This window comes from Taudactylus pleione, unplaced genomic scaffold, assembly GCF_031769625.1.
Source record: "Taudactylus pleione unplaced genomic scaffold, aTauple2 ptg000053l, whole genome shotgun sequence".
Lineage (NCBI taxonomy): Eukaryota > Metazoa > Chordata > Amphibia > Anura > Myobatrachidae > Taudactylus > Taudactylus pleione.
The window spans coordinates 46,647,514-46,672,556 of NW_028284455.1; the positions used below are offsets into that span (position 1 = coordinate 46,647,514).

The 25,043-nt window shown below is 47.1% G+C and overlaps 1 protein-coding gene across 1 annotated transcript in view; it reads left to right on the top strand.

The window, feature by feature from the left end:
- KIF15 (kinesin family member 15) overlaps window positions 1-25,043 on the top strand; it is a 122,395-nt gene that overhangs the window by 40,354 nt on the left and 56,998 nt on the right. Inside the window, exon 11 of the mRNA XM_088463904.1 lies at window positions 13,047-13,170. Coding sequence (XP_088320030.1) covers window positions 13,047-13,170 — 124 coding nt within the window. The remainder of the gene's footprint in view (window positions 1-13,046; window positions 13,171-25,043) is intronic.

Below are 25,043 nucleotides of genomic sequence, written 5' to 3' on the forward strand. Positions count from 1 at the left end.
CCAAGGTCATTGTTCCGGTTCCTGCATCTCAACGAGACACAGGCTTCTATGCTAGTCTGTTTTGAAAGTCGAACAGGTCATTCCGTCCAATTCAAAACTTGAAGTCTCTCAACAGGTACTTGAGGATTCCCAAGTTCCGAATGGAATCTCTTCACTCAATCATTCTGGCCATGGATCCGGGGGACTTCATCGCCTCCTTAGACATCCAGGATGCCTATTTGCATGTTCTCATCCGTCTCAATCATCAGCGATTCCTCGGGTTTGCAGTCCAGTAGGATCATTTCCAATTTTGGGCTTTGCCATTTGTACTTTTCACGGCTCCTCGGGTTTTCACGAAGGTCATGGCGACTCCTCTTCGGAACAGAGGAATCCAAATTTTTTCCTTACCTGGACGACTTGCTTCTCCTGGCCCAGTCTCAGGAGGTTCTCGGGGAGCACATTTGTATCATGGTGTATCTTCTCCAGGCTCACGGATGGGGAATCAATTGGATGAAATCCTCTGACTCCCTCTCAGGTAATGGTGCAGATTCTGGTCTCCACCTTCGACATAGTGGAGTATGCCCAGTTTCATTCCTGGCCTCTTCAATTGGAGACTCTAGCCTGGTGGGACAAATCCCATCTACAACTCAGGTCTCAGACGATTTTCTTTCCCAGGAGGAACGTCACTCCCTCTTGCAGTGGCTCCAGGGGTCCCATCTGACCAGGGGTCGTCTCTTTTTTGGGTTCAGGATTGAATCTTCCTTATCACCAACACAAGTCTTCAAGAGTGGAGGGCAGTGTCCTGCCAGCAGACTTTTCAGGGTCAGTGGTCGGCTCAGGAAATTTGATTGCTGATCAACATTCTGGAACCCGAGCGGTTTTACATTGGTCTCTGCCGGGCTTTGCCTCTTCGCAGTTGTCTTGTCCAGGTACAATCCAACAAAACGACAACTGTCACCTACATAAACCATCAAGGCAGTACTCGCAGTCGTGCCGCCATGAGGGAAGTCAGCCACATTCTCCTATGGGCGGAAGGCATCTTATGTCCCTGTCAGCGGTTTACATTCCAGGAGTACAAAATTGGGAAGCGGACTTCCTAGGCCGCTAGGACGTTCATGGGTCCCCCTCCTCGACGTCTTTCATCTCCTGGTTCTTTGCTGGGGCTTGCCAGACATTGACACAATGACAAAGTTTCAAAGTACTGCTCTTGCACCAGTGATCCGAAGGCCTTTCGGGTGGATGCTCTGGCGGTTCAGTGGACCTTTCCGCTTCTGTAGATCTTCTGTCTCATGGCCCGTGCTTTTATCGGGGTCTGGCCCGTCTCGCTTTCACGGGAAGGTTCTTGAGACATTTTCTTGAGAGCTAAGGGGTTCTCCCGGTCCGTTATTAACACTATGCTCAATGCCAGTAAGCCCTCTTTTGCTAGAATTACCATTTGAGTTTGGAGGACTTACTTTGACTGGTTTTCAGTTAGGAATCTTAACCCTAGGTCATTCCGACACTCTCGAGTGCTCTCCTTTTTGCAGGTGGGCTGGATTTGGGCCTCCGCCTTCACTAAAAATGCAAGTTTCAGCTCTTTCAGTTCTCTTTCAGAGACGGCTTGCACTGTTGCCTGGTGTTCGGACCTTTCTTCAAGGTGTCCTCCACGTACAACCCCCATTTTGTATTGACGGTGGCTCCTTGGAATTTTGTCTTTGATTCCTGGGGCCCTTCAGTCTTCGCCTTTTAAGCCCTTGGACACAGTGGACATTTGTTGATTTACCTGGAAGACTGTCTTCCTCCTTGCCATAGCTTCTGCCCGATGGGTGTCGGACTTGAGCGCATTGTCCTGTTGCTCTCCGTTTCTAATCTTTCACCAGGACAGAGCTGTTCTTTGAACGCGTCTAGGTTCCCTTCCTAAGGTTGTTTCCAGGTTTCACATCAATCAAGAGATTGTGATTCCTTCTTTCTAGGTTCTGGATTCTTCTCCGGAGGGGGCCTCCTTAGATGTCGTGCGGGCCCTCCAGATTTATGTGGACAGGACAAAGTACCAGCGTAGGACAGATGCTCTTTGTACTGTATGACTCTTGCAAACGGGGCTGGCCGGCAGACACTGGCCAGATGGATCCGTTTGACTATTCGCCACGCTTATGCTGCAGCGGACCTTCCTGCACTGTCCGTGTTGAGGGCTCATTCAACCCGGTCGGTGGGAACTTTGTGGGCAGTGCGACGTGGTGGTTCTGCGGAGCAGCTGTTTAAGGCGGCCACGTGGTCTTCTGACAATATGTTCCTGAAGTTCTATTCCTTTGACACTTTCGTCACCCCTGATGCGACTTTTGGGCAAAGGGTCAGAAAAGGAGATTTATGTGTTTACTTGTTAAATCCTTTTCTTCGATTCCATAGGGGACACAGGGCTCCCACCCTGACGTGCCTGGCTTGCGGGGTTTTGCTTTTGGTTCTCCTGTTCACATTTCCTGTGTTTGGACCTGATTGTGTGCCTGTCTTCATTCTCCTCCTTGCCTTAAGGCCCCCATACATCAGCAATCGATTGTGGCAATTCTGCAATTTCGATTGTGTATAAAAATCTGCAATGTATGGGCTTCACAGATCGCAGTTTGCAACCAAAAAGTGATTGGAATTGTTAAATCAGATTATCCAACATGTTGGATTTCACAGATCAATTGGGGCTGTAGATTGCTAGTGTATGGACATGATCAGTAGATTTGCAGACAGTTACTAGTAAAATGATGGACCTATCAAGATTGGCAGATCTGTGTTTGCTGCAATCGATCTGCAAATCACTGAAAAAGATCTGTAATGTATGGGTGCAGATTGCTAGATTGTGAAATCCTAACATCGGGCAATAAATCTTCAAATTGTTCAATTGTGGTTTTCAAATTACTGATGTATGGGGGCTTTTAGACCTATTTCACACCTGCCTGTTTTGCCCAGCCGGCAAAAAAACAGGCAGAAGGTGGAATTTTTTTTTTCAGGCACTCTGTGCCTTTTAACATGCAGTGAGCCGTTTTTACTATTGTTTTTTTTGGGGGGGGGTTTACTACACATTCTGGGCATGCGCAGCAGAAGCAGCTGCTGTACAAGCTGGTTGGTGTGTGTGAAAGGAAACCTTGTTTCCTATACTCCAATGGCTTGCACGGAAGCCGTCTTTCTCAGTGGATATTCCCGGCTGTAACACGGCGACCATGCCGTGTGAAAGGACCCACTAGTTCCCTTGTTTAATTAAATTTTACACTGACTTTTTTTTGCCGGCTGAAGTGAAATAGCCCTTAGGCCTGTTAACTTAACTGAGTTACGAAGAAAAAAGGGATTTAGTACCTGCACAAGAGCAGTTCAATCCTTTACATATTATATACTGCACCAATACATATGATCTAGTGAATATATTTGATTTCTCATGGGAGGTGCACCCTAGAAAAAATATCACATGCAAGAAAAAGTAGTATTTTAAAGTGGGGCACTTAAAAAGCAGTATCTTCTATAATGTGACCTTTATTACATAAATTAAAAGCGAATTCTAAAAACAAAATGTGAAGTTATGTGTACTTGTAACATGTATGTAGTTTATATTGTCAGTTAAAAAATGGACACCTCAAATATAGGGTATTCATCCCAGTACTTGGAATGTGGACCTTGAGCTAGAATGCAGCTTTTGGTATTGGAGGTGTATTATTATCCAGGTCAATTATCAACCTCAATTAATTAGTGGATACCTCTCCAAACCCTCTATACCTGAAAATTCATTACTGTCCGCTAGTGGCTCTTCTATATTCTGAATCCTGCTGGTTACTAGAATGAAAATGTCATGTAACTGTAACTACACATAGTAACTATTTTTTCTGTTACAAAAATGCTGATCTTTGTGCAACTGGGATCAATCTCCCCTGCCATTCACTCTTCTGTTCTCAGCAGTGAATCATTTGTTATCCACAAAAGGTCAAATCAATTGACTTATTCAGCCCTCTTCCTGTATAGGTACAAATAGTGTATGTCTGCCTGCAGTATTATTCTACAATAACCAGTAAACCACATGTAATCCACTCATACTGTTCAATAATCTGTGTTGTATAAACCAGTTAAACATCTGGTACACACTTTAACACAATTGTGTGTGATCCAGTAGGTTATCACACTGCAGTTGTAGACTGCTAAGGCAGTGTGAAAGGGAATACACTCGGACGGCGGTTCTAATCCCGGCAGAGGAGGAAATCCCGATCGTCAAAGGTAAGTATTTACTAACCTAAGTCTACCCCCTAACACTAACCCTCCCTTAGGGGTGCCTAACCCTAACCTCCCCCCCCCCCCCCCCCCCCCTTCCCCGCCGCCTAAACCTAAGTCCCCCGGGGAGGTGCCTAACCCTAACGCCCCCCCTAACCCTAACCTCCTCCACCGGGGGTGCCTAACCCTAAATCCCCCTTGGAAGCTTATACCTAAAGCGGCTGTCCGCGCCCAGCTTACCATCGATCGGTAAGCCGGGCTCCCGGTGTAGGTAAAATGACAGGCATTTAACCCCTTGCTGGGATTAGATAGTTGGGAAGTCGACGTTCGGGATTCCGTCCATCGGCTTCCCGTGTGAAAGTATCAGTACCATTTCATATGTATAATATTCTCATGGGTTGCTTAGATACCCTTACTATATTAAAGCAAATAATGTTTAGAGCACTTGATATTTTTTTTTTTCACACTGATAGTCACTCTCAGGGAAATTCTTTTGATATTTATGTATAACCACAGGCAGATGTCAGACGCAGTAAATCATTTGTTTGCACAGGTTAAATGTCTGCTAGTGACATGCATATAGTTCTATTGAAAACACTTTCACTCCATCCTAGTTATATGGTAGGAATATGTCTGGTGTTACTCTGGCCAAAATATAATTTGAGCAAATTAGTGGGTGTGTATATCACCTCAAAAAAAAAAATGTATATACATATATTTAGTATTGTGGCCCTTATATTTGTAGATTAGTGATCTTTACACCACATTTACTGTTTGTTCTATTGCTGTGTCAGCTATAATCAGAAAGTATCACTGCAGAGTATATTATCCCTCCTGTCTGTAAATAACATTGCTGCTATATCTTTTGTTTTGTTAATCAAGTTAGGTATAACTCTAGATGATCTAGCCTGTTGTAAGGCATTCAGTATGCCTGAGGATCTTCCATTCAACTGGCACGCTGATCTAGGTTCACCTCCTAGCAATTGCTGAGTAAAGTTTCTTGTTAATTTAATATACCACTCTTCTACCTCTCAGGTACAACATAACCCTGTATGTGACACTATTATAAATGCAATGTTTCAATAGTGGATTGCACTTTGGAGAGTGTCATTGTATTGCTATTTTCTACTTCAGGGTCCATAGGGTATCCACAGGATACCTTGGGTATAGGTGTGACGTCAGTCGCAGGGCACCAAAGAGTTAAGCTTTCAGCCTCCCAGGATGCACTAGGTCCCCCTCCTATACCCCGCCCCCGGGCCAAGGCACCTCAGTTTAGTTTGGTGCCCGGCCGGAGTCGGGTGCACCTGTTGGAGTGGGGGCTAGAAGAGCCCCTGAAGCTTTTTCTTCATGCAGCTGTGGCTGCAAATCTGGATGAACAGCATGGACATTCAGTCCTGACGTCCATGCTGTCTTCCCTACACCCCGCCGGTACCAGAACGCCGGTACTGATCCGGGGATGCTGGTGGGCGTCTGGGGTCACAGCTAGCGGTGACCCCAGATGCTCCGGACCATGGCCGGATTCCAGAGGGACAGAGGTAAGCAGCGGGGTCCCGCGGTGGGTCCCCGCTGATCACATGGTCCTAAGTCCCCAGGCAGGGGGCTCCCTGGGGACTGGCTGCAGCGTGGAGCCAGGCGACCAACCTGCGCTTCCACTACCCCCTGGGACAGCGGACCGCAGCAGAGCGGTAGCGCTGCGGCGTCCCAGGGGTTAAATGCATGCCAGGGGAGCGCGCCTCCCCCGCTGCACACAGCCCTCTCTGCACTGTGCTGACTGGTCCTGTGTCAGCGCTCCTCCCCCAGGCCAGCTTCTCTCTGCTCCTCGGCGGCCATCTTCTCTGCAACGCATGGTGAACGCTGCTGGAAGCCTGGAAGGAAGCATCGTGGTCTGGGTCCCCCCGCATACCTCTCCTCCGCTGTGGCTCAGGTCTGTGTCCTACCAGGCCCTGTGTCTGTGTAGTTGAGTGATCAGCGCTGTTAGTGCAGGAATTGTTATTTCTCTGCATTGTATGTGACTGTGCTAGCGCTGCTGCCTGTAACTTTATCTTCTCAAAACAGTCAGCTTTATTACTGTCCCTGTTCTTTCTGCTAAAGCCCTTGCAGTGCGGTGCTGCAGGGTGGTCTCTCGCCTATTTAATACTTAATTGGTGAGAGAGGTCACATACGTGGTGCCATCATGTCTGAAAGTGATTTTCCCCTCCGGCTACAGTGTACCACGTGCAAAGTACCGTTAGCGGAGGGGGAGGGTAGCGCGGAGGGCCTTTGCCGGCAGTGTTTGTCCATGGCGCGGCCTATTACGGTTACAGCACCGGTACAGGAGCCGCCCTGGGCTTGTTTCGCTCAGGCGTTAACAGCTTTAGTGGGCCAGTTAGCTCTGCAGCCCGCGTTTACTCCGATGGGTTTGTCCCAGCAGTCTGTGGTGTCGTCACCCATGCAGGGGTTCCCATGACAATTGGTGGTACCCCACAGTCTCCCTATTTCCCCGCTCCCGGGTTCTCAGGAGCCAGCGTGGGTTAACTCCCTGACTAGTTCTGTACAGCACTTGTCGGATGTGTTGCAAGGGGAGTCTGTGATGCGGCCTCATAAAAGGCCGGTGGCGTCTCTGTCCGCTCCTTATGAGGATGACGAAGGGACGTCTGATGATGGGGAGATTCTGGATCCTTACGATCAGGAACCTCTCCATACTAAGGACGCTGATGCTAAGTCCAAAGTATATATTCCTGGACTTATTCGGGCGGTCCGCACAGCCTTGGTGATTGAGGACGAAGTTCCCCCAGCAGCTAAGTCTAAGTATGCCTTTTTCAAAGATGTGAAAGGCGATGCCACAGTCTTTCCTCTTTCGGGTCAGTTGGTGGACCATTTAAGGGAGGCGTGGAAACAACCTGGCAAAAGATACCAGCCGCAGAGACGCCTGGCGGTGGCTTATCCGTTCGCGGATAATTATTTTGCTAAGTGGGAATCCCCTCCACAGGTGGATTCTCACGTGACCCGTCTTGTCCGTAGTGCCACATTGCCGATGCCATCCATGTCCTCCCTTAAGGATGCTACGGACTGCAAGGTAGAAATCTGCCAGAAGTCCGCTTATTCCCTTGCAGGGGGGGCAGCACGGCCGGCTATGGCCATTTGCTGGGTTGCCAGAGCGATGGAGCGCTGGGCGGATTCATTAGAGGCTTCTTTTGAATCCGACTGTCCGGCCGAACAGGCGGAGTTGATTGGCAATCTCCGTGATTCGGCCACCTACATCAACGAGGCGGCTCTAGACATTAGTACTCTGGTGTCTAGAATTTCTTTAGCAGCGGTAGCTGCTCGTCGCACCTTGTGGCTGCGATCCTGGAAGGCGGACGCAGATTCCAAGAAAGGTCTGGAAGCGTTGCCGTTTACCGGAGAAGTTCTCTTCGGTCCGGATCTGGATAAGATTGTGGCCACGCTGGCGGCAGCCAAATCTGCTTGTCTCCCGTCGGCCGCTGCTCCTTCTGGTTCTGGACCATCGTCCTTTCGGTCATCTAGGGCCCAGGGCAGGCCCAAACCACATTCGTTTCCTCGACAGGCTGGCCCTAAGAAATCGGTCAAGCCCCGGAAGCAGGCATGGAGTACCAGACGTCCGGCCCCCAAGCCAGATGACAAGCCTACGGCCTGACGGTCCGGGCCTCCCTTTGGGAGGATCCCAGGGTGGGAGGCCGCCTGCTACAGTTCGCCCAGTGTTGGTCGACCACTACGACAGACACTTGGGTTCTGGAGGTGGTTTCCCACGGATACGCCCTCTCCTTCCGGCACAGACCCCCGGCTCGATTCTTCACCACGGGTCTACCATCAGACCGGAACAAGGCTGCGGAGCTGCGGAAGGTATTGCACACTATGCTCCAGGCTGGAGTTATAGTGCCTGTTCCATTCTCCCAGAGGGGCCAGGGTTTCTATTCAAATCTATTTTTGGTACAGAAACCCAATGGGTCGTATCGTCCGATTCTCAACCTCAAAGCACTCAACAAGTCTCTGCGGGTCCCGAAGTTTCGGATGGAGACCCTACGGTCCATCATTCTGGCGCTGGAACCTGGGAACTACATGGTGTCATTGGACATACAGGACGCTTACCTGCATGTCCCTATTCTTTTGCGCCATCAACAGTTCCTCAGGTTTGCAATCCGCAGCGACCACTTCCAGTTTCGGGCGTTACCTTTTGGCCTGGCGACAGCACCACGTGTTTTCACCAAGGTGATGGCGGTCATGGCGGCTTCTCTGCGGCTGCATGGAGTCCGCATGTTGCCGTACTTGGACGACCTGTTATTGGTGGCAGGATCTCCAGAGCTCCTGTTACACCTCTTGGACCTGACCATTGCGCTGCTGCAACGGCACGGCTGGCTAATCAACTGGCAGAAGTCCACTCTAATCCCGTCTCGGAGGATTCTGCATCTTGGAGCCTTATTGGACTCGGGACAGCAAAGGATCTTCGTGACGGAGGACAAGATCTCTGCTTTACAGTCAAGGGTGCGCAGTTGTCTGCACAGCCGCCGGGTGTCCTTACACTCGGCGATGAGGTTACTGGGCTCCATGGTGTCGGTGTTCGACATGGTGGAATACGCCCAGTTTCACTCCAGACCTCTGCAGCACCTGATCCTGTCCAAATGGAACGGGCTGCCTCAGTCTCTGAAGTCCCAGACGATTGTGATCACCCCGGAGGTTCGCCTGTCCCTTGCGTGGTGGTTAAAGACGACCCACCTCAACAAGGGACGTCCGTTCTGGGTTCCAAATTGGGTCCTGTTGACAACGGACGCCAGTCTTCGGGGCTGGGGAGCAGTTTCGGGTCCACACTTGTTCAGGGCAGGTGGACGCCGTCAGAAGCGGAGCTTCCAATAAATATTTTGGAACTCCGTGCGGTCTTCAATGCTCTCCAGCAGGCACAGCGGTTTCTCCAGGGTCACCCGGTGCAGGTCCAGTCGGACAACGCTACCACCGTGGCCTACATAAACAGGCAAGGAGGAACTCGCAGTCGTGCGGCTCTTGTAGAGGTCTCTTGGATCCTGGTTTGGGTGGAGCGCAATCTTCCGGCCATATCAGCGGTCTTCATCCCGGGAGTGCTAAATTGGGAGGCGGACTTTCTAAGTCGCCAGGACGTTCATCCGGGGGAATGGTCCCTGCACCCGGACGTTTTTCAACTGCTGGTGGACAGGTGGGGTCTTCCAGAAATCGACCTCATGGCGTCCCGGCACAACAACAAGTTGCCGGTGTACGGGTCTAGCACAAGAGACGAAGGGGCGTCTCTGGTGGATGCTCTGTCCGTCCGGTGGACGTTCCGGCTCGCATACCTGTTCCCTCCGGTCTCCCTTCTTCCACGGGTAATCCGGAAATTCAAACAGGAAGGAGGGACGCTCCTGTTGATAGCTCCCGCGTGGCCCAGACGGCACTGGTTCTCAGACCTTCAGGGTCTGTCCGTGGACAGTCCTCTGCGGTTGCCGCTACGACCGGACCTTCTGTCTCAGGGTCCTTGCCTTCACCCGGACCTGACTCGGCTGTCTTTGAAGGCGTGGCTGTTGAGACGGCCATGCTGAGGTCCCGGGGGTTTTCCAGCTCTGTGGTGCGTACCATGTTACGAGCTCGGAAACCGTCTTCCGCGAGGATATACCATCGCGTGTGGCATACGTTCTTCCAGTGGTGTCGACCGAGAGGTTATGCACCGCGGGAGTTTCGTCTGTCTCGGATTCTCGCCTTCCTGCAAGCGGGACTAGATCATGGGCTTCGCCTTGCTTCTTTGAAGGTACTGGTTTCGGCCCTATCTGTCTGGTTTCACCGTAGGATTGCTACAATCCCGGATGTGCGCACCTTTATGCAAGGTGTTCTCCGTATTCAGCCTCCCTTTGCTCCACCTGTGGCGCCTTGGGATTTGGCTGTGGTCCTGAGGGCTCTCCAAGGACCGCCGTTTGAACCACTGGGCTCAGTGGATATTAAATGGCTAACAGCTAAGACTGTTTTCCTTCTGGCCGTTGCTTCGGCCAGACGTGTTTCTGAGTTAGGGGCTCTTTCTTGTAGACCCCCTTTCTTGGTTTTTCACGGGAACAGGGCAGTGCTCCGCACTCGGCCCGAGTTTCTTCCCAAAGTTGTTTCCCAGTTTCATGTTAACAAGGAAATAGTTGTTCCGGCCTTTAACTCACCGGGTCTTTCCGTGGTTGAGGACTCTTTGGATGTTGTGCGGGCCTTAAGGACTTATGTTGACCGCACTTCTTCGTTTAGGAAGTCGGACGCTTTGTTTGTCCTCTATGGCTTCCGTAAAAAGGGTTGGCCTGCTTCAAAGCAAACTTTGGTAGCCTGGATCCGTATGGCTATTTCTGAAGCTTATCTTCATGAAGGCCTACCGGTCCCTCCTTCTCTGAAGGCTCATTCCACTAGGTCTGTGGGTCCTTCGTGGGCAGCTCGACGTGGTGCCTCGGCAGTTCAGATCTGCAAGGCTGCTACGTGGTCTTCTGTCCATACCTTCGTGAGGTATTACAGGTTTGACACCTTCGCCTCTCAGGATGCTTCCTTCGGGCGGCGGATTCTCCTTTCTGCACAGGAGCGTCCCCACCCTTAAAGGATACTGCTTTGGGACATCCCCAAGGTATCCTGTGGATACCCTATGGACCCTGAAGTAGAAAATATGAGATATGGTAAGAACTTACCCTTGTTATCTCTATTTCTACGAAGTCCATAGGGTTCCACAGGACTCCCGTCCTGTCGCACCTGTGCTGCAGATGGGCTTTGCTCTGGTCACCGGTTTTCCGTCTCCCTCTGGTGAGAATGTGATTCTTGTATGTGTCCAGATCTTTGTTCTCTCTCTTCCTTCTCCTCCTCCGGCCTATGGCTTGGTAACTAACTGAGGTGCCTTGGCCCGGGGGCGGGGTATAGGAGGGGGACCTAGTGCATCCTGGGAGGCTGAAAGCTTAACTCTTTGGTGCCCTGAGACTGACGTCACACCTATACCCAAGGTATCCTGTGGAACCCTATGGACTTCGTAGAAATAGAGATAACAAGGGTAAGTTCTTACCATATCTCATATTATTTCTTATAGTTGATACTGTCGGCATTGAAGATAAATCCCCTTGGGGGCTACTCTCCACTCAGTCACACTGCACACCAGATTTCAATACGCATCAACGCCATTATGCACATAGCAGGAGGTTTTGCTGCAAAACAAAAATAAAAAAACAATGTATTGCTAGCTGCCTAAATAGAAACTAGCTTGGCCATTTTTAACATTAAAAGGAAATATAGGTGTCCATCAAACTGGCTCCGTCTGACGTACGTTTCGCATCCAAGATGCTTTTTCAAATGGACCAGTAACACCAGACAAATTCCTACCATATAGCTAGGATGGAGTGAAAGTGGTTTCAATAGAACTATATACATGTCACTAACAGACATTTTAACCTGTGCAAATAAATGATTTACTGTGTCTGACATCTGCCTGTGGTTTATAAATATAAAAAGAATCTCCCTGAGAGTGACTATCAGTGTGAAAAGTGAAAAAATTATCAAGTGCTCTAAACATTATTTGCTTTAATATAGTATGGGTATCTAAGCAACCCATGATAATAGTATACACCTGAAATTGTACTGATACTTTAACACAATTGTGTGTGATCCAGTAGGTTATCACACTGCAGTTGTAGACTGCTAAGGCAGTGTGAAAGTGTGTGCCATATGTTTAACTGGTTTATACAACACCGATTATTGAACAGTATGAGTGGATTACACATGGTTTACTGGTCATTGTAGAATGATACTGCAGGCAGACATACACTATTTGTACGCATTCGGTATGAAATACCGGCTGACGCATGGCCGGCAGTTCGATTCCCGTCAGCGTCAGCCCGACAGATGCAGATATCACGGCAGCGGCAGCCCGACAGCGCTGGAAATCCCGACCTTCCCTGGTAGGTACAAACTAATCTAACCCTCCTTAGGGGTGCCTAACCCTAACCTCCCCCCCTGTGCCTAACCCTAACCCCCCCCCTTCCCTGCTGCCTAACCCTAAGTCCCCCGGGGGGGTGCCTAACCTCCGCCCGAGGGTGCCTAACCCTCCCGGGGGGTTGCCTAACTCTAAGTCACCCCCGGGTGCCCTAAACCTAGAGAGTAATTTTATTGATTTCAGCAAAAAAAAAAAAATCTTTTTGACTTTTATACATTTTCTTAAAACTTTCTAAGAAAATATAGTTAGACCAATGTGATTTCTTACCTCTAAGAAAGGGAATCAGTATTATTTACCGCCGGCCAACAGCGGAAGCCCGGCAGGGGTGAAGATCCTGACTTTTAATTTAGGTAAGTATTGCTAACCTAACCCCCCCCACCCCAACCTACACCTCAAGTGCCTAACCCCCCTCTAAATGTCTAAACCGAAGTCTCCCGGGGGGGTGCCTAACCCTAACCTCCCCCCCCAGGGGTGCCTTACCCTAACCACCCTTCCCCTAGCCTAACCCTCCCGGGGGGGCTGCCTAAGTCGTCGTCCCCCCGGGAGCCCCTAACCTTCCAAACCCCCCTTCCCGTGCAACTGTCCAAGCCCGGCTTACCTTCGGACGGAAAGCTGGGCATCGGGCTCCCGGCGTAGGTAAAATGACAGGCGTCGGGATTTCGACGCCTGTCATTAGACCCTTGCCGGGATTAGACAGTCGGGAGGCCGACAGTCGGCATTTAGACCGTCTGCATCCCGACTGCATACCCTAAGAGAGTAGTGTACATTTAACAATTGTGTATGAAAATAGTAATCTCTCAACACAATTTCATTTGGTGTACAAAATATATAGACTGCTAACAAATCCTGCAACCCCCAGAATTTCGTCCAATTCTTCTGTAGAGTTAATACTAATTTCCTCATCATTAAACACCTCCAGGCTGTAGTTAATGAAGACACCCAAGGGAATGTGAGTCAGCTGCAAGCAGAGGTGAAGAAACTGAAGGAACAGCTTTCTCAGCTGCTTTCCGGACAGATGCCACAGGATATTTCTATTGCCAGAGGTGAGCTGAAAAATCAAAAGCATTTCCTATTACCTGCTTAACTCCTTCACCTTCACACTGTGCATGGCATGGTAATGATGGCTTCTAGCTGTCACTACATAAATAATTTGTCACAGTTATAAATGTCAGATTGCTGGAAACTGACTCTTTTTATTTGACTTTTTAATTAAGTAGATTTTAAAAAAAAACTTATTCATAGCATAAGTAAAATAAAAAAGCAGAAAAATCAAATGACGTTTTGTTTGTTTTAATATATATATATATATTATTTTTTTTTTTTTTTTTTTTTTTTTTTATGGTGGTAAATTGCACTGAGTCTCTCTGTGAATGGAATGGTTTACTTTAACATCTCTTGTGGATTGACCGTTTGTGGAGTGTTACTGATCATTCCTACAACCTACTCTTATTCAGACCATGCCCTTGTCGACACTACATTTCCTTGGTGCCTCACCCCTTAAAATAAACACAAGAACTTTAAATGGTGCAATTTGAGATCAGAGCCTACCAGAGAAAACTGCTGGGAAAGTATGTGAGGGCTAAGTCTAGAATGACTAAAGGGGCCCATACATCAGCAATTACAAACAAACAATTCACAGATTGAGATTATTCCCCCAATTTTAAGGATTTCCCAATCTGCACCAATACATTATTTTTATTTTATTTATTACCAGTTATTTATATAGCGCACACACATTCCACAGCGCTTTACACAGAATATTTGGCCATTCACATTAGTCCCTGCCCCAGTGGAGCTTACAATCTATATTCCCTATCACATGCGCACACACACTAGGGATAATTTGTGTTGGGAGCCAATTAACCTAGCAATATATTTTTGGAGTGTGGGAGGAAACCAGAGCACCCGGAGGAAACCCACGCAAGCACAGGGAGAATATACAAACTCCACACAGGTAGGGCCGTGGTGGGAATTGAACCCATGACCTCAGTGCTGTGAGGCAGTAACGCTAACCATTACACAGTCGTTAGATTTTTTTTTTTTTTTTTTTTTTTTTAGTGATTAGCAGATCATGTTCAGCAAATAACAGATCTGCCACTCGTGAAAGGCTCATTAGTTTACTGGTAACGGTCAGCAAATAAATAAGCTTATCGTTACCATACACTGGCAATCTACATCCCTGATTGGTCGGTGAAATCCAACATGATTTACCGATTTTGATCACTTTCTCCTTCATCCACTAGGGGACACTGGAGTTCAAGACAGTGGGGTATAGACGGTGGTAGAGTAGAGCCTGGCACTTTAAATAATTTAGAAGTGTGACTGGCTCCTCCTCCTCTATGCCCCATCAGCCCCAGTTTTTAGAATGTGCCCGAGAGAGCCGGTTGCACAATAGGCTGTCTCCAGCCTGTCTCATATAATTAGTGTTTTTTATGAACAAGCACTGAGGACAGGCAGGCTGCTTGCTGTGGCTGTCTGCATGCTACGTGGGAGCCACCGGGAAGGGCACCGCCACGGCTACTGCAGCCTGTGTCTGGTGACCCTGAGGAGGGGGCACATAAAAGAGGGAGTCATCGGACCCTGCGAGGATCCGCCACTGCTGAAACCGGCATGTGTCCCGGTTCCTCGCCGCCCCCTCAGCCCAGCATCCTGGCTGCAGCAGCTGTAAGTATATCACACCACTCCTGACTAGCTGGAGCGGTGGGCCAAAATGCTGGGCTCAGGGAAAGCGCGCGCTGCGCGGCTGTTACACAGCCTCCTTCCCCCTGCCAGTAGTCCTGACAGTGTCGCAGCTGCTGATGTGACCCGCCGCTGCACTCGGCAGTCAGCGTCCGGGTCTCTGGCTAAAATCTAGCCACTGATCCCCCTCCTATTAATGAGGGGAGACCCCTCTACATCAAGTATATGGGAACGTTGGTGACAGCGCGGTACTGCCGCAGCTGTCACTGAATCCTCCCTCCTCTATACAGGGAGGGAGACTGCTGCGTCCCGCTACTCCCATATCGGGAGTCTAGCATAAACAGCCAGCCCTGTATAACGGGGCTGGGGGCGGGGCGCAAGAAGAACGCTCAGCGCTGCTGTTCGTTGCCGTGCTGGTGCTTGTTTGAGAGAAGCACCAGCGCCGGCTTATGCTTAGAGCCGCAGGAGAGCGCGGCTGCTGTTCACAGCGCTCTCGGCTGTGGGTTGCTGCGTCGGTGCTTGAATGAAAGAAGCACCGACGCCAGCTCTCACAATCCCGCTCCCCCACTCACATAGAACGGCCTTACCAGTTCCCCCTTCTAATTAAGAGGGCTGAAAAGGCATGGCCGGCGCACCCTGCCCTGCGTGGGGGGTTATGTCTGGCAATGCCTAGTGTGCCCTCCTCTCTCTTTTACCGCCATTAATGTGGCGTAATGGAGGCAGGGCTTAGCAGCTGCCGGGCATGTAAATATCCGCTCGGTAGCCTCCCTCCTTACTACTCTCTGCTCAGGCCGACGGTAACTCTCCATAACTATGGAGGGGGAGTGTGTGGGGGGGGGTTACATCATCGGCTGGTGTCCAGCGTCATTCTCTACCAGATAGAGGGGGAATATATTCAGGTGACGAGCGAAGCGAGTCCGCAAGGGGCCGACTTTATTTCCCCTGGAAAGTGTGAGCAAAAACCTCCACTTCCGCCCTCACGTCACTTCCAGGTACAGCTACTGAAGGGGTTTTTACTCTTTCCTATGGAGTGGTAGGGAGCTCTAAGCCCCGGCCCTCTGAATCGAGTACTTAGGGGGGCTGTTTTTACTAGTCCGCCGGTCTAGCAGGAGTGGACTGTCTAAGAGCTGTCGAGGCAGTCACAAAAACGGTCCCTCCTCTGTCATTAGTGGTGGAGACAACAGCTCCACACGGCGCGAAGGCCCTGTGAACTATTCACCCCCTAGGGGGTGCCTCCTAGATAGGCAACTGTGTCGTATGCCGTTAAGTCCCCGCCTGGGGCGCCGCATAACTGAGTTCGAGATCCGTCTAAATAGACTGATGGGCTGCCAGGGGTCTGTAATGGGGATTTAGCTCCCCGATCTCTATGGAGAGGAGACCGCAGCAGTCCACTGCTCCCCTAGCAGGAAGTTGCAGCGCGGGCCCGCCATTTAATGGTGTTAATAGTACTGTAATCCCGCTGTTTACGAGACCCCGGCACGCGACTCCGTCCCTCGGTGTGCTCCTTATAGCACTGCTATTTCATTAAACGGAACTCTCATTAAAGGCAGTTCATAAGGTGGATGCTGTTGCTCAAGTAGTTATGGCATAATGTATCTATGTAATCCTCCCCTATACAAGGGTGTGGAGGGATATATTTTTATTTTTATATTTTTTCTGAGTAAAATATCTGTGTCAATACACTAATACAATTATTAGGGTGCTCGCTTCGGCAGCACATACAGGTACTCCAATACAGTCCTTGTTTTTATAGCGCTACAGGGAAAATGTTGGCACTATGGTTAGACTTGCTAGCCTCATAAGGTGTTGGACTATAAACCAACTTGTTTGCTCCTTGTAGTTCATACCTGCCGCTACGCTGTAGCAGAATGAACACATGTCCAGAGTGTACTCTGACCTTGCCTCAACCAAGGTCTTGAGTCAGTTCCTCCATGGCTCTAACTATTGCTCAGGTTCTACTTTAAACATTAGTACGTGTATGCACATATGATAATGCACTGTACTGTGTGTGTGTGTATATGTGTGTATATATATATATATATATATGTATATGTGTGTGTGTACACAGTGTATTTCTACTTCTCTATTTTTATCAGCTATTGTCTGATACCTAGCATATTTTAAAAGGAAAGATGCTGCGATTGGAGACTGGACTGATGTGGTAGTTTGGTACAATAACTCCGCTTTACTCTACCTTTTCTTAAGGAGAAGTATATAGAGAGGTTCTTATAATTCCAAAATTATTATGACCATGTAGCCTAGGGTCCCGGTTAAGTCTCTGATGAGATGTCGCCTGGGATTCCATGAGCCATAGGCTACATATGTTTGTGTATGTATGTATGTGTGTATATATAGATATATATATATATATATATATATATATATATATCTATCTATCTATTATATTATTTATCTTCGGTGCTCGATTCGGCAGCACGTGAAAATGGGTGAATAGACTAGAGTCATGTTATACAATTTACATTGTGACTTCTAGTTCGGGACTATCTATATGTCCTGTGGCCTTCTGACCACACTTGTAAAAAAGAATAATGTACTTACATTGAGGCTGGGATCTATAGAGGCATTTTGCCTCACGACAATATTAAGGTGCCTCTTTTCGGGGGGCCTATTACTAATATAACTACACTTCAGTGGTGCACTTGACAGCGTCCGGAAGTATCCCCAAATAAGAGCCTACAGCCACACCACCCTAAAAATGCCCGATCTTGTCTGATCTCGGAAGCTAAGCATGATCATGCCTGGTTAGTACTTGGATGGGAGACCATCTGGGAATACCATGTGCTGAGGCTTATCTATAAGAATGCTATATCTAAGATATATATATATATATATATATATATATATATATATTCGAGTTCAAGTCCCAGTAGCACTCATTAAGAGTCAATGAGGGAGTGCACGGTACATATGGTAATGGTAGATAGCAGATACAAAGAACCAGCACATCCAGTAAATTAATGCAAACAAAATCTGTATTCAGATAGCAGCAAAGAGCGGCAGCATGAGTGATAACAGTCACCCAAACAAGGTGAAGTATAATTAAATAGTATACTTAATAGAAACCAGGGTGGTCACCAAACTGTCAGTATGCATCTCACCGGACCCTAGAGCAGCAAGCCTAATCTCGACAGCTGTTTCGGCGCTGCATGCGCCTTTATCAAGAGCAGAAAAGACTACAGCACAATGAGCCATGTATATAGCCACACACATTAGTGAACTCACCCACAGGTGCGCGCGTCCACCCCCCTGTACACACCGGTTCCAGGAAGTGGCTAGGCGCACACGTGGGCAACAGCGTGTAGCCGAACCACGTGACAAACTCGATCACATGATCGGGGATGACGTGACGGTAACCTAGACAACACAAAAGCGGTAACCACGGAGCCGCATAGTCATAATAAAGCCAAAAAATAGGCAAGGCAATATAGCCAATGATGCGTGCTAGGGAAAATATAATGACCCCAAACAGGTCATATCAATCCGCTAAATTCAGTGGCTACAATGGCGCAAGTGCATTACAATCATATCAGAATGCCAGTAATAAACACAATATGACACACCAACGATACATGACAATAGACAACACATATCAATATAACAATACCCAAAAAAAACAAAAAGATAACAAAAAACATGTACTAAAAGACATATGGTGGAGAGCACAGGATATATAGATAGACAGGAGCTTAATTAGAAAAATCAAAGAAAACAGCTCAAATATTGACCCTCATTAAGCCCATTGGGTACAACAGTGTTCAATCGATCAATCCAAAAGCTTTCCCCCTGTAATAGGAGCTTATTCCTGTCACCACCTCGTCTTAGGGGAAGAATGCAATCAATCGGCATACATTTGAAATCCTTAATGAGGTGTTTAGCTGTGACAAAATGTCTCGCAACTGGTGGCGTATTAATATCGACCAAATGCAGAGCTTTCTTAATTGAGGAACGGTGGAGGGCAATTCTCTCCCTGAGCGTACGGATAGTCTTACCCACATGGAGCAAGTTGCAGGGGCATTTAATTAGATAGACCACAAACCGACTGTTACAGTCCAAATGATGACGAATTTCATAACTGATGTTACTTTTAGGATCCAAAAAGTGAGTGCCTAGAATTAGAAACTGACAGTTGACACACCCATGGCATTTGTATGCTCCATTTTTGGAGCGTAACCAATTTTTATTGGAAATGGGTCCTATGTCAGACTTAGACAAAATCTGTTTGATGTTAGTACTTCTTTTATAGCAGAAGAGCGGTTTGTCCTGACAGAGTGACCCTATATTGTCATCACATTGTAAAATGTGCCAATGTCGTAGCACCACTTCGCAAATATGCTTAGAGGCAATCGAATACGTAGAGGAAAAAATCATCCTGGTGTTTCCCACCTTTGGAGCTTTGTTAACCAATGCATCCTCTCGCTTAATCTGCATACATTTATTGATAGCCTCTTCAATCTCGTTATTGTGGTAGCCCCTGTCCACAAATCTCTGGCCCATCTCCTCCAGGGCACTTGGTAGATCATTCAAATTAGACGTAATCCGTACCACTCTAAGGAGTTGTGAAAATGGCAGCCCTCGTTTGGAAGGATATGGATGAAAGCTATCCGCCAGTAAGAGAGTGTTCTTGTCAGTATCCTTACGATAAATTCTGGTCGATAATCCATGAATGTCATTAGTTACGCAAACATCTAAATAGTTAATGGTCACCTCACTATAGGCTAATGTAAACCTAATGTTGGTCTCCAAGCTATTGAGAACATCAATGAATTGTGTCAGGAGTTCCGATCCTCCAGTCCACACTACAAAAAGGTATATTTTTTACATACATAAAAAAAATATAAATTTTGAAAAAAAAGGGGTGTGCCATAATATGTTGATTTTCATACATATGCATATATAAATTTGCATACGATGGGGCCATATTGAACCCCATCGCCGTCCCTCTGAGCTGTAAATAAAAAGAATTTTCAAATAAAAAATAATTTTTACGTAAAACAATATCCATGAGAAGCAACAAAAATTCAATACATGGACCCTTGTAGTGTGGACTGTCGGAAAGCAAACTCTTGACTGATTCCACACCGTCCTTATGATCAATATTAGTATACAAGCTAGTTATATCAAGTGTAACCAATAGGCTACCAGCTGGTAAAGGACCTAGCTTATCAAGCTTGTTGAGAAAGTCAGTGGTGTCCTTAAGATAATACTTGGTGTTTTGCACCACCAGCTGTAACCAAAAGTCGATGAATTGAGACAGGGGTTGGCATAATGACCCACATGAAAAAATTATGGCAGACCCACTTCTACCAAGTGCCCTGGAGGAGATGGGCCAGAGATTTGTGGACAGGGGCTACCACAGTAACGAGATTGAAGAGGCTATCAATAAATGTATGCAGATTAAGCGAGAGGATGCATTGGTTAACAAAGCTCCAAAGGTGGGAAACACCAGGATGATTTTTTCCTCTACGTATTCGATTTGTGGACAGGGGCTACCACAGTAACGAGATTGAAGAGGCTATCAATAAATGTATGCAGATTAAGCGAGAGGATGCATTGGTTAACAAAGCTCCAAAGGTGGGAAACACCAGGATGATTTTTTCCTCTACGTATTCGATTGCCTCTAAGCATATTCTCGAAGTGGTGCTACGACATTGGCACATTTTACAATGTGATGACAATATAGGGTCACTCTGTCAGGACAAACCGCTCTTCTGCTATAAAAGAAGTACTAACCTCAAACAGATTTTGTCTAAGTCTGACATAGGACCCATTTCCAATAAAAATTGGTTACGCTCCAAAAATGGAGCATACAAATGCCATGGGTGTGTCAACTGTCAGTTTCTAATTCTAGGCACTCACTTTTTGGATCCTAAAAGTAACATCAGTTATGAAATTCGTCATCATTTGGACTGTAACAGTCGGTTTGTGGTCTATCTAATTAAATGCCCCTGCAACTTGCTCTATGTGGGTAAGACTATCCGTACGCTCAGGGAGAGAATTGCCCTCCACCGTTCCTCAATTAAGAAAGCTCTGCATTTGGTCGATACTAATACGCCACCAGTTGCGAGACATTTTGTCACAGCTAAACACCTCATTAAGGATTTCAAATGTATGCCGATTGATTGCATTCTTCCCCTAAGACGAGATGGTGACAGGAATAAGCTCCTATTACAGGGGGAAAGCTTTTGGATTGATCGATTGAACACTGTTGTACCCAATGGGCTTAATGAGGGTCAATATTTGAGCTGTTTTCTTTGATTTTTATAATTAAGCTCCTGTCTATCTATATATCCTGTGCTCTCCACCATATGTCTTTTTGTACATGTTTTTTGTTATCTTTTTGTTTTTTTGGGGTATTGTTATATTGATATGTGTTGTCTATTGTCATGTATCGTATCGTTGGTGTGTCATATTGTGTTTATTACTGGCATTCTGATATGATTGTAATGCACTTGAGCCATTGTAGCCACTGAATTTAGCGGATTGATATGACCTGTTTGGGGTCATTATATTTCCCCTAGCACGCATCATTGGCTATATTGCCTTGCCTATTTTTTGGCTTTATTATGACTATGCGGCTCCGTGGTTACCGCTTTTGTGTTGTCTAGGTTACCGTCACGTCATCCCCGATCATGTGATCGAGTTTGTCACGTGGTTCGGCTACACGCTGTTGCCCACGTGTGCGCCTAGCCACTTCCTGGAACCGTTGTGTACAGGGGGGTGGACGCGCGCACCTGTGGGTGAGTTCACTAATGTGTGTGGCTATATACATGGCTCATTGTGCTGTAGTCTTTTCTGCTCTTGATAAAGGCGCATGCAGCGCCGAAACAGCTGTCGAGATTAGGCTTGCTGCTCTAGGGTCCGGTGAGATGCATACTGACAGTTTGGTGACCACCCTGGTTTCTATTAAGTATACTATTTAATTATACTTCACCTTGTTTGGGTGACTGTTATCACTCATGCTGCCGCTCTTTGCTGCTATCTGAATACAGATTTTTTTTTTGCATTCATTTACTGGATGTGCTGGTTCTTTGTATCTGATATATATATATATATATATATATATATGTGTATGTATACATACATACATACATACATGCTGATCTCCTGGTGCAGGAGTCTGATCTGTTGGTACTAACTTCTTTTCATAGAGTTGTACTTCCCATCCCATTCCTTGTATGTATATTTACTAATAAGCGAAAAAGACCTGTTCCACCCTAATTGGGTTAAGACTATATTCTCTATTGGGATAACAAGCGCATTCTATGTCTATGTACAGGTACCCTTCTCAGTAAAAATTCCAGTACTCCATATTATTGAGTTGTCGCAGACTGCACAAGCTATTTCAGTAAGATGAGTCTCTACAGCAGTGGCCCTAGGTATATCCCTATCAGAACATGGAGGATCCAGGTTCTATTCCATCCTCGGGGTTTTATTTGGGCTGCAGTTGTTGCTCCTATGCCTTAGGCCAGGGGGGCGCTCGCCGATATCGGCAAGGTCTGGCCTGGGTTGTATTGTTTTGGTGAGCATGAAATCAAATTTTGATTATCCCCATCATTGTGATCACTATAGGGTCACTGGTGGTGATCCAGCATCAAATATGTCATATCCTATGTGCACGCTATCCTGTGATTTCTGCCCCTTTTGGCTAATATGTGCTGCACCATTATGTCGTTAATGTAAGGATAATTCTACTAGCAGACCGGTTTGGGGTACAAGGTATGTATAATCTTTCTGTGCATTCCTAATGGAACAAGCTAGAATGTGGTTCATTAACATTCTGCTAGTTTTTAAAGTAGGTCCTATGGCAAGATCTCCAGACTGAAGTCCAAGCTGTAGAACATGGGTTCTTGGTCCACCAAAGCTCCTCTTTCTACCTGAAGAGGCTGGTTGCTGTGAGATGGGAACGGTCCGTAACATTCGGCATAGCGCACAGAGGGTTTCTGGTCACTCACAGGTAGTGGTGAGCTTACCCCACTACAACTTAGGACAGTGTTCCTATTAATGCAACCTGACATTACACAGCTGTTATTCTCCTTTTTGCACCCTAGCTGTCCTAGTAGCCATCCGCTCCTTTATGGTATCCATTCATATCAATTGGCTCTACACTTTAGAGCTTTTGTGACGTGTGGATTTATAGTTCTAACAGAGATTCGTAACACGAATAGAATATAGAATCTGTTTCGGTTCTGGACTGAGGTGCATCTAAGGGCTAATGCACATCTTTACATTAAAGTGTGACGGTCACTATGTTCCATACAGAAGGCCTAGTTGATTTTCCTGTTCAGTATCTGTTGATACTTTTTAATTACACTGTCAAGTAACCGACGGGTACTTTCAGGGTTGTCCTAGTGCTCTAGCCTTGCTTTTGGGAGGCTTCCCTATAGTGGTAGCTCGCTCACCCTGGCTGGCTGTGACATCCGTGATTTTAACTGCTAGGGTATCCTGATTGTTTTCATGCTGTGTTCGGGCCTACAGCTGGTTCTGACTACGTACTTCCATCACGTTGGAAGTTATCGTTCTTGGGGTTTGTTGCTGTGGGTTTTTCTTTTCAGTTGCAGGGTGGCAACCCTGTGATTAGTTGAACCTCAAGAAGTGTCCGGGGCAACTGTTCGGTCTTTGCTTTAACTCCTGGTGTTCTCTTTGTTCGGGAAGTCAGTAGTCAGGCTCAGCTCTGTTCTGTAGATTGGTATCATTATAAGTACATCTATATGATTTGCTTATTTCTGGAAGTGCTGGTGTTCTGCTGTCGGGAACAGTTGCATTTTCCTGTGTTACCCTCTGGTACAGGTTTCTTGAGTTTTTTTTTCTCATGTTACCACCTCTCCTATGGATTCTTTTTGAAACTCACTGTGAACCGTTGTCCTGTTGCTCTGTTTTCAGCTGGGATTATGGTGTTCTGAGGATCTCGTCTGCTGTTGTCCACTGGTGTTTTTTCCTGTTCCATTCGACTTACTCTATACTTTGTGGAATTTCTGTGGCGGTTTAGCGAGGAGTTTTGATTGTCTCCTGTGCTCTACATCACTTGTCCTCAGCCCTTGTTTTTCACTTGGGCTTATGGTTCCTGTTTCGGTTTTCCGCAGGTTTAGCAAGTTCTCAACGCTTCCCACCCGGGAGGTTAGCTTTGGGACGTCCCCACTGTCTTGAACTCCAGTGTCCCCTAGTGGATGAAGGAGAAAACAGGATTTTGGTACTTACCGATGAATCCCTTTCTCCGATTCCACAAGGGACACTGGACGCCCGCCCAGCGCTGCGTATCTGCCGTTTGTTAGGTCCTTATATGGTTGTGTGACTGCAGGGTTCCCTGCAATGGGTTCCTCTGTTCTCCTTCAGTCGGTCTTGTTCCGTTCTGTGGTCTTCTCTTTCTCGTTTTTCTGTTGTCCTCAGTCTCCTCTCGGGCTCAGTTCTTAAACTGGGGCTGATGGGGCATAGAGGGGGAGGAGCCAGTCACACTTCTAAATTATTTAAAGTGCCAGGCTCTACTCTACCACCGTCTATAACCCACTGTCTTGAACTCCAGTGTCCCCTGTGGAATCGGAGAAAGGGATTTATCGGTAAGTACCAAAACCCTGTTTTTTGGTCTGAATCGGCAATTGGTGTACCCCATAATTTGCGCCCCCCACCCAATCATCTGCAAAAACAGGGAATTTCCCCAATCCATCGCAGATGTACGGGGGCCTTAACAATGGTATCAGCAACCTAGAGGAGCTTATTAAATGGAAGAGGGCCTGACTGATTTGCTCACAACAAGCGGGTGAGGAAGATGACATTGGATGCGACAAGACTGCTCATTTGAGCGAGGAACACATTAGGTGCAGGCCAAGTCACGCGGCTTGTTGCAGTTTGCTCCAGTATTTTTTATTAACTTTACCATAGTTTTTATAAAGCTATCACCACTGTTTTAACACTGCCTTTTTGTATTCAGATTCTCTTTAATTTTTTTTTCTTCTCTATGACTTAATGTTATACTTCCGCTGATTGCACACCCTGCCAGATGTTACTTACGCAGTGCACCCAGATGGCTGCCTCAGATTATTCTGTTTTGGGCAGGATGAACAACACGTGGATCTGTTCATTCAGTGCATATCATATTACACACGTTCCAGTCACCTTTACATGTCTTAGTTTCTTATATGGCTGATCTCCCATTGTAATCGTTAGTTGTGCGCCCAGTATAGCTCCCTTTACTAGTAAGCCTGGTTATGTAAGGGCTTTGCTT